Source organism: Rhagoletis pomonella, unplaced genomic scaffold (genome assembly GCF_013731165.1).
Source record: "Rhagoletis pomonella isolate Grant_MI unplaced genomic scaffold, Rhpom_1.0 Rhpom_scaffold_00013, whole genome shotgun sequence".
NCBI lineage: Eukaryota > Metazoa > Arthropoda > Insecta > Diptera > Tephritidae > Rhagoletis > Rhagoletis pomonella.
The window spans coordinates 8,947,532-8,958,343 of NW_023458567.1; the positions used below are offsets into that span (position 1 = coordinate 8,947,532).

The 10,812-nt window shown below is 34.3% G+C and overlaps 1 protein-coding gene across 1 annotated transcript in view; it reads right to left on the reverse strand.

Moving 5' to 3' along the window:
- The window catches only part of LOC118748329 (kelch-like protein 5), a 72,251-nt gene that overhangs the window by 14,703 nt on the left and 46,736 nt on the right, over positions 1 to 10,812 (reverse strand). The window contains exons 6-8 of the mRNA XM_036482703.1: positions 10,287 to 10,554; positions 5,825 to 5,920; positions 5,560 to 5,757 (exon numbers count right to left, since the gene is read on the reverse strand). Coding sequence (XP_036338596.1) covers positions 5,560 to 5,757; positions 5,825 to 5,920; positions 10,287 to 10,554 — 562 coding nt within the window. The remainder of the gene's footprint in view (positions 1 to 5,559; positions 5,758 to 5,824; positions 5,921 to 10,286; positions 10,555 to 10,812) is intronic.

A 10,812-nucleotide genomic window follows, 5' to 3' on the forward strand; every position in this document is an offset into this window, starting at 1 on the left:
TTCCCGAAACCGCTACTTTGGTTTTGCCGACTTTGACATTTATGGCAATACGTAAACACACTTTTTGTTTAGAAACAAGTGCAAACGTATTGTAAACGTATTGTGTACTTTCAGGTGAAAAATCGAAGTAATTCGTGCGTTCTGAAGTAAAAAACGTTTTATTTTTAATAAAAACTTTATAAAAATGTCGTGTCGTGTGTTGAATTGCAGCAGCCGTAGGGGTAAAGCCCCCAAATGCAGTTTTTTTTTGTTTCCCCGCGACGCCGCCTTGGCCAGAAAGTGGGTAGAGTTCTGCCGGCAGGAGAAGCCATACAATTTAGACACCAGCGTAATATGCATGAAGCACTTTACGGACCACTTTTAAACACGACATGTTAAGTTGAAAACGTTGAAATACCACAAATTACAAACTAAAATCGGAGGTAAGCAAGCATCGACCACTTTCTGCAGGAAAACATGTGCTGCGACAAGATATTATCACTTTTTCCGCACCTGCAATACAAACACAAAAATTCTAAATAGTTAATTAATAAGACCTATTCTTTTGAACACATTTCAAGAGTGGTTGTATATTTTTTGTTAACGTTGTGCTTAACTTGCTATATTCAAAGATGGCTTGAGAAATTGGTGAATCGAGAAGAAAACACGTTTTCTCACTGCAAATTCACAACTGTCAACTCATTGTTCTTCGCCATATTCTTTGTTTACCCGTTGCCACAAATGTCATTCTGCGGGAATGCGCAATCTTGTATTCTATCGTTCTTGGCATGGTACATAATTGGATCTGAATTATCAACAAATGAGGTAGTTCGCTCTCAAAATTTTGTATGGCGAACTACGTAATTTGAATGGTAATTGGAGTGCGAATTACGAATGAGAGAGCGAACTACGTAATTGGGGTGGCGTGGGAAAGCCGTGTAAAATGTTATGGGCTGTTTTTGCTTACGCGTAAAAGCACATTTAGCGCATTTAGCTCTAAATGCTACTCTAAATGTACATTTATCCATACAAAATTCGTCACCTAAATGCAACTAAATGCAACTCCATTTTTGCATTAAGAATCTAAATGCTAAAAGCAACCCTGTGATCTTCCAAAATTTCCACGATTCGAACATGGTTTAATGAGAAAAAGTGGCAACATTGCATTTTCGAGTATACAGTGGCTAGCTGCATTTCAGTGATCGCCGATCGAGATTTCAATTATTATTTTACATTATTTGGATAAAGAAAAGTTAAGAAAATTCAATATCGATGTGATGCTGATAGAAATCTGGATCAATTTGTGATCAATTCTGTTTGTTTTGTTTCCTAATTAAGTGAAGAAATTTTAATTGACAGCACCGACAAATGAATAAAACAAAAACAAATGGTCGGTCATGGTTAAAACAATTCAAATTTTTGTATTGAAGTTTTGGTTTAAAATTTATTTTTTCCTTTTCAGTAGGGTTTTTGCACATTATCTTTTCCGTGAGAATTTATCGTAATAGATACGGATCTGAATAAGCGACTGGAACACGGCTGTTTGTCAAAAGCATACGATTTCGAACTCGCGTAAATGTACATTTGCTAAATGCGGTAGCATGAACGCTCTTCGAAAACATATGTTCGAAAGTGCTAAATGTTGCATTTTAAATGCAGCAAAAACGCTGCATTAATCTACAATGGAGTGAAAAAAAGGAAATGGTTTTCAGGAGCTAGTTAGTTACATTGTTTGCTTGAAAATGACATGTTGATAATGAAATTGCTTCTCAAATTGAATGCAGCCTACGTAATGGCTTTCAATTTTTATGATTTTTGACAAGCAATGTGTGTGAGAAAATTAAAAGACAAAACTGATTGTGTGTCGTCAGCGTTAGATGCGTATAAATGTGCCCATGGGGATGGGGTAATTCGCGATCGTTATTGGGAGAGCGAACAAAGTAATTCAGGATGGCGCACGGTGCAGTGAACAAAGGTGGCGCCGTCAGTGGTACCGCTACTTTGGTTTTGCCGATTTTGACAGTTGTGGCAACTTGTAAATAAACCTTTGTTTACAAATCAGTGAAGGAGAAATTTTAATTAGAAGTGAAAAATCAGTTTAAATTGTGTTAATTTGCAATTTGTGAGTGATTTTTGAGTTGGAGACTGCGTAAAAACTAATACAATGAAGTGCTGTGTGTTAAATTGCGACAGCCGTCAAGATGCAAGAAGCGTAGATGCAGCTGTAGCGCTGGGATGATTCGCTGCATTTTGGGTACATAGGGGACGGCAAAGCCGTTCCCGAAATGTTTCTCTATTATTATATAACCAGCATTTCCTCAGAATAATTTTGCTTCTGCTCCAAGCAGCCTCCATTAGCAAGTTAACTAATCAATCCCGGAAGTGAAGAGAAGCGATTTCAAACGAATTGTAACCGATTGCTTATTCAAAAATACATTTAAAGTTAATTTTAACCAAGTTTTTACTCATGCCTTCGTGGATTTCGCTCCACTTTTTCACTTCCTCAAAGCAAGAGTCAAATAAATCTAATAGGAGTGTAAAATGTGCACCAAGTAAACAACCAACAATTATGTTAATTTTGAAATTGCTTGAATTTTTCGATAATTATACAACTTACTTCAAGTTTTTTTTACGTATTCAACAATAATAAATAAAAATAACTACTGCCTTCCTGAAAAACCAAATTTTGTAATTTAAAAAACTCACATTTATTAAAATATTGTCTAAATTTTATAACAAAGTTAATTAAACTCACTTATTACCGGTCAATTAAAAATAAAATCTTTAATTTTTTTCGGTTTGCAGTTGCGGATCTCGCCATTAGCGTTACTTTGATTAAACTAAATTTTGTTAAATAGTTAAATTTTTTATTTATTTTTTGTAAATGTTGTAAAAAGCGACGGTTAACAACGAAAACATTCAAATCGGTTCGGAGAAAAGCATAACATCAGTATATCCAGTATAAAAAAACCATGGTGAAGTCCTTTATGGAGATAAAGTTCCCAGAGGTGAAATTTTAGGTAGCACACAATTTCTTACACGCACGGTTGCTCTTCAGCACTGATGAAATAAACTTTAGAATTTATTAGAACAAACCCTGGGATTCAGTAATTCAGTCTCATCTCAAGTCACCAAATTTGAGATTAGCAATTAGTGACTATTTTGGTGACTTTAGATGATTTGGGGTATTCAGGAGGAGAGTCACAAAAAGTTCACCAAAAATGTGTGGTGAAAACAAACACAGACAGTGAACTGATAGCGTTTGTGTATGCCTCGCAATGGCCGAGTGGTCTAAGCATTAGGCTGCCGGTGGAGAGGTTCCGGGTTCGAATCCTCCTCCGGCGTAGAGGATTTTTTTTTTTATTTAGCATTTTTTATTGGTTTTATTTTTTTTTTTTAATAATCATTAGATTTTAATGTTTTAAAAACGAAAAAAAAAATTTTTTTTCAATGGATTTGTATGTATAATATTAAAGCATTTTGGTTTATTTCCTAATGAAATTGTTGTTGAACAAATTTCCCCGCTTCATACAACATACAACATGCACCCTACAACGATTTTTAACAAAACGTATTCAAAGTAGAGCTCTTCAAGAATATTTTTTTAGTTATAAAAAGTTTATTGATGAAATACAATATATAAAAGTAATAATGGTCCTTGGTCTTATTCTACTCTTTCGATTCATATACTTTTAAAGGTATTTTAATGGTTTTATGTTATACCAGCAAAAATTCAAATGGCGAGTTTAATGAGAAGAAAAAAAGTTCGACTTTCACAAAGAACTTGAAAGTAGTTGTAGAATGAGTTTTTGTATATAGTAGAAGATCCGAATAGGGCACGAACTTCAGCTATCTGTTTAATGGATGGAATGTATTTTGTAAATTTTTAACGTGTGAGGAAATATTTCGGAAGTGAGTTGGCTGGAAAAGTCCTGGCCAGTATATTTTTGATTAAATATTCAAAAATTATTATTTTTTCTAATTTTGCACTCATTTGTTAAATGGACAAATTACATATATACTAATCGAAAGCATAAAGCCTATAGAATGTGTTAAACAAATGAGTATTACTTACCTGTTCATATCTACCAGCCCGATAGGTAAGCCAGAAAAAAATAGACAACCCAACGTTTTCACATTATATAGGCTGCATACTTTCGATTGGTATATAATTTGTACATTAAAAAAATTAGTGCAAAATTAAAAAAAATATATATATTTTTGAATATTTAATTTAAAATATATGGGTCAGGATTTTTTCAGCCAACCCACTCGCGAAACATTTACTAACACGTTAAATTTTATACAAAATAGATTTCATTTATTAAACAAATGGGTGAAGCTGGGTAATAGAAGCTCACAAAGAATGATTTATTTTCATTTGACACTTCTAGTAGGCGTATATCGTTACTTTAAAATATAGGAAGGCGCTAACTCAATCAAATTTAGCTCTCTTTGTAGCCGACTATATAGATGGCAGTGTGGAAGATCGACCTATCTCGGCAGCCAGTTCGAAAACGCCCTATCTCAAAAAATTTTTCAACAACGTCCTATTTCTGAATTTGGTTGAAGAGCGCCCTATTTTAAAATTTGATTGAAAAAGACCCTATCTCAGAATTCGGTTCAAAAACGCCGTATCCCATCACATTTTCAATAGGAGTATTCTCGAAATCTTGCAAAGTGTTTGCACGTAGCACAGATTGCATAACTTGCAAATACACAACAACAAAATACATGGGAAACATCATTTTCTATCGCTGCAGAATGTGCAACGTCGAAACCCATGTATATATTTTGCAAAAAAGCATAGCAAGATAAATGCGACTCTTTGCTAGTTGTTTTGTTGTTGGAATTGCTACATATTTCTCTCATTCCTTTAATTTCGCTCACTTTATTTTTTTTTTTGCTGTATGTTGGTATTGTATTTGATACAGAAATTCGCTGTTCTCTACCAATGCATGCTACTATTTTGCAATAAGCTCTCGTACTCTTCGAAATTTGAAATAGTATTTTTGCATTTGATATATTCCGTGCTACGTGCAAGACTTCGAGAATAACCCTAATGTATTTTCGTTTGAGATAGGGCGTTTTTGAACTGAATTCTGAGATAGGGCGTTCTTCCACCAAATTCACAGATAGGGTGTTTTCCAATAAAATTCTGAAATAGGGCGTTCTCAATCAAATTCTGAGGTAGGGCATTCTTGAAAAGTTTTCTGAGATAGTCCGTCTTCGAAGTGGCTGCCGAGATAAGTCGATCTTCCACTCAGCCATCGATATGTAATGTTAAAAAAGATTTAAAAAAATTCCTTCAATACGATTTCGAATATCTATTATTTATTTGAAATTCCTGTCGCAGTTCAAAAGGGAGAACTATCAAAATCACTTCTACTTTGTTGGATATGTTTACTATATATTTACAAAACGCATTTTACAAACAAACATATTTTAAGATAATAGAAACCATTAAACTAAAATACATATTCAAGATAAGGTGAAAATTAAAAGTTGCGTTAGCAACATAAATACATTGATCTCTGGTAAGTCTTCAACTAAGTACTTTGTAAATTCCCTTATCTCTTATTCACATTGAAGTAAAGCTTTAGGCACAACATAACACATGTATTCACCAGCTTCAGGTATTGGTTTCTTTTCGACCCATTCATCACATTCGGCATAGTAAACTGCCACGGACTTTGAGTTCCAGCCTCCGACAGCCCATAGTTGATCACCTACAAAAACACAACCCATGCCACTACGTCCAACGTTCAAAGAGCACATCTATGAAAAGTAATAAAAAATTGTATTTTGGCGTTTTTAAACTTTTGGTGTAACTATTTCAACAAACCTTTGTCCATTTGTTACTTTGAGGATCATAACGCTCGACTGTTTTATCTTCTGGATATCCACCTAAAACGTATATGCATCCATTGTGTACGGCTACCTAAAATGTGAAGTTTTATGCACACATTAGGACAAATCGACCTTTGATTATGATTTTATCGTAAGCGACAAAAGGTAAATTTTACAGGAGAGGTTTTGTCGTAGAATACGTCTTACGTTTCGATATGCACGCTATGCTCAAATGTTGTAGTTGTAATTTTTAGAGCTTCACGAAAACGCTTAATGCACGAGAACTAGTGAAGCGATTTCAAAGAAACGTGTGGCGTTTCAAAGACAAATGTCCAAACCTATCGACAGATACCTTGTAAGTACCCAACGGGACTGAAAGGTAGCTGCTCCCAAAGGAGCAAGTAGGGAGCAGAATGTTAAAAACATAGTAAGGTAAAACCGTAAAATCTTATAAAATTGAGAGCAAAAAAAATTAATTGTTCGAAGTTGTTGTTTGGGATTGAAAATGAGAATGTGTGTGTGAATTTGTGTGTAAAATTTTAAAATTAAATTGCTTGCAAACGTCAAGAATTTGTTGACAAAAGCAAAGTAAAAAATAATCTTAAATTTCTAGCAATGCTCAGAAATAAATATCATTTTGAGTAGCAACATAAAATATTTTCTTTTGAAAAATAGTTAATTTATGTACAAACTTGTATGTATGTATGTATGTATTTTCGTATGTATACCACATAGAAAAGAAAAACAATAAGTACACTTAATAAAGCTTTCAACTGGTTCACAAAAACGCCATTCTTTTATTAAAACAAAGATATAATATGAAAATTAAAATTTGCATGCATCCCTTTTTAAATGCTTTAGTTGAAGCGCTCACCAAGGGCTTTTTTGGGAGCAGCAAGGGAGCGCTTCTTTCTAATGACACCCAATGTTAAAATACAATGAAGTGTGAAATTAGGAAGGGGGCGCTCACTGCTGAATATGCAGCGCTCCAATAGCACTAATGGAGCGCTTCCGGCCCCGTTGGGTAACCAATTCGGTGTCTGTCGTAGAAACAACGGTAAATATTGGCTTACTTTGGGATCAATTTTGAGCCTTTAAAGTGCTATAGAAACTTATGCTTTGCAGATATAACTTTTATTTTCGGTATATAGGTTCTTTGGAGCAATTGAAATATTATCGTGTACAAACCTTATATAAATTCAACAAACATTGAGCATTTTTTGTTGAAAAAATTAGCAATTTTTTTAATGCCAAAATGCTCGAAAACCGCTCGAATGATTTTGTTTTCAAGGTTTTTCCCTTCGTTTGGTATATGGTAAGTATTTGTTGATATCTTCTAGATATGTTTATTTTATTCAAATATATGCGCATAAATGATTTTCCATACAAAAGCACTTGGTCGGCATTTTGCAAACTCGCGCATGCATTGTGAGAGAAGGAGACAAAAAGTATGTGTGTCTTTCGGCTTTTGAGTAACAGATGTCGCATTATGTAAATACATACATACGTACATATGTTGATTGCAGTTAATGTGGATCTGTTTTTCTTTTAGTATCATCTGTATGTATGTATGTACATATGAATGCATAATACGCGAAAAAAACTTTCGTACCATCAGATCTGTACTGTAGGCGCTGGACTGATCCTTTTGTTAATTCTCCATTAAACAGTGCAAAAATTAAAAATTGGATTTAAATGAACAATAACATTACTGAATGTGAGCTTCCTAATGGGACTTTTTATTTTTTGCATACCTTATTTTCTAAAGGTAAAATGGCGCTTACGATATTTTTCCTGAACATGCTGAGAGGAAAGTTATCAAAGAATTGGCGCTTGCGATAGTTTTTATGTTGTATAATTTGGATATCTATAAACGAAGGATTGCCGGTACTTTCAGGATTTTTTGAAAAAAACTGAATTTTAAGTCAATTAAATATAAACATTGTCAATCAGCAGAATAAGCTCAACATATTTTCAACTTTAACTGTTTGGTGCATCTACTAGATTGTCCACAAGTTGTCTTTGTGAATGCAGAGTTTAGCTCATTCAATTCTCTACAAACTAAAACGACCACATTGGCGCTACTATTTGGTATTTTTTCACGTCTTTTTTTAAAGAATCAGAAAAAAGTAAAACTTAATCCTTGACTAGAATACGTTCAGTGCCAAAATCTTCATATTAGGGAGATTTTCGGCAAGTTTCGAAATCTGTTGTTATATTCCTCGACTCGTCGTGCGTTTTAAACCTACGAAAACTTTTAATCAAATACTGAAATTTTATATAAAAAAAGACTGAAGTGCAAATGTTATGATAAGCAAAAGTGATAAATCAAAATCTGATCAGCAATTTGAAAGGAGATAAACGGTAAAATGAAATAATTTCGAAAGTGTGAATCCATAAGGCCGTATAAGCTGGTGTTAAAATGGCAATTTCGAATTCAGTTCCAATTTTTCCTATACCAGTGCATACAATAGGAATATAAGCACCGTTAGGTGTTTGTTTTTCAACTTTCTGGTACGCTTTTAAATCTTATAACCCATTGACAAAGCACGAGTTTCAAAAAAGACCCCGCTAGACGAGCCACGCTGCACTTAGTGATTGCAGCTGCACCTAATTTTGGTGAGGGAAAGAAGCTGATTTTTTTGCATTCAGTTGTAGCAAGTGCCGATGGAACTTTAGTTAAAAGTACAGTTCGAACAGCTATTTACAATAAAGTTGTGTACACACAGTGTCGCTTGCGATAAAATTGTAGTAACACAAATGTGCAAACAAAGCAAACGATAAAATTCATTTTGCTTTTTTCCGTAACAGTAAATATTCAGTTTGTGAAAAAATTATATATTAAAGAATTGGGTATTATTATTGGCCAGGGACGTGAACAGGATGAAAATTTTGGTCGGTTCGGTTCAGCGGTTGGAACCGTTTTTGCACTTTTGGATTGGTTCGTCAAAGCGGTTTTTTTGGTCTTTGAACCGGGGGTTCGGTTCGGTTCAACGGTTCGAAAAACAAAAAAAAAATAACGCGCAAGTTTAAGTGTCAAGTGCAACAACGCGCAAGGTTAAGCGGTCTGTGAAATGAGATGGGTAGGCAACCCATTGATATTCTCACATGGTAAAAAAAAATGGTAGGTATTACCATGTTTAACAAAAACAAAAAATAGTGGGTACATTTATCTATTTAAAATTGGTTGAAACGAACCTTTAAACCTTTATGGGAAGTGGTTCGGTTTTCGGTTCGGATCAAACATTTGTGGAAAATTTCGGTTCGGTTAATGGTTCAGTTAATTAATAGAAAAAAGCGGTTTTCCGGTTCAAAACCGGTTCGGTTCAAACCCGGTTCACGTCCCTGTTATTGGTTATTGAAGAGAAACGAAGTTTTCCGACCAAAAAATATTGATTTTCAAAAATTCTATACCATTTCTACGAAAACTTTTTTTATTCGCTTTGAACGACCTCTAAATATTTTTTGATTTCAAAATAAAAGAAAAAACAGGGGTATAATTTTTCGGTATAGAACAATCCTAATCCAAAATGTCGACTTAACTTTTTTTTGGACCATCCTAATGTACATATACCTACATATGAATTTATGCTCAAATTACATCTACTTACTTTTAATGTTTTACTTTTTAGTTGTTTTGTATAGTTCTAACATAATTTTTATTAAAGCGATGTCTCCTTCTATATACTTTTTCGAATATTTTGTCCGAAAAAGTAAGAGAAAACTTATAAAATGAATAAATAAATACTCGATACATTCAACGGATATAAAAGTAAAAATACAAACTTCTGTTTGAAATACGAGACTCTTAGGTGAGGCGGAGCTTGAGGGAAACTATCGTAACATCCGCTAACATAAGTTTCTGGGTCGCGTGGGATCGTTTATTTTCATATACATATGCATGTACAGGGTGGGCCAAATAATACCTACCAATGTTAAACACGTTTAACTTGTTTATTTTTTAATATTATTCTTATATTCTTTCTGCATGTTATAGTTAATCTCTTGGAAAATCATAATGGATACTTATAGCAAGACCACCAACAACGACTACAATACGCTATTCATTTTATACAATTAGACACACAAATTGATTTTTTAGGTAATGTTTTGATGTCGGATGAAGCGCATTTCCAAGAAAAATTGTAGATGGTGGGGCTCTGAAAATTCAAGGGCAACACACCAGCACCAGGTACACCCATCCAGTTGCATTGTTTGGTGCGAAACGCCAGAAACGATTTCTGGGACTTACAGAACAATGATTGACAACTTTTTGCGGCCAACGGTAGAGCAGCATCTTAATTTGTGGTTCCAACAAGATGGAGCGACTGCGCACACTGCTAGGCAAACTATGAACCTATGAACTATGGATGGTAGGTCTTATTTGGCCCACCCTGTACTTGTACGTAAATACATACATAAATTTGTATAATTTGATGTTTCCTTTCTGTACTTACCCCAGGGAAATCATAAGCTTCATTCATATCCTTGCACTGTGTCCAAATATTCGAAGATGGGTCGTAACATTCAACAGATTTTAAATCGATTCCATTCCAGCCTCCCATAACAAAAATTTTGTCATTCAAAGCCACTGCACCAGCTTGCCTTCGTGGCGTAATCATGCTGCTAACAAATTTCCATTCACTACCGGGTGAATACCTAAAAACGGGTTGGTATTTAGATATTTGATGTAATTGATAAATATACATGCATAGGTATCTGGCTCTCAGAAGCACAATGTTTTACAAGGGAATTTGACGCAAATATAGCAAAAAAGTCTAAACTGTAACCCAACGCAAAAAAAAATAATTAGGCTGAGCATCGAAAACCTCTTGGATTTTGACTACCACGTATGGATAATAAAGCTTGGACATATTTAATTTGGTTGACACCCAAAAATTGCTGTTCTACTGTATAAGAAAAGACGGGTAGAATGTTCCTTTTCAACCGAGTGCCGCTCCATAACCCTCCACAGGGATTGAA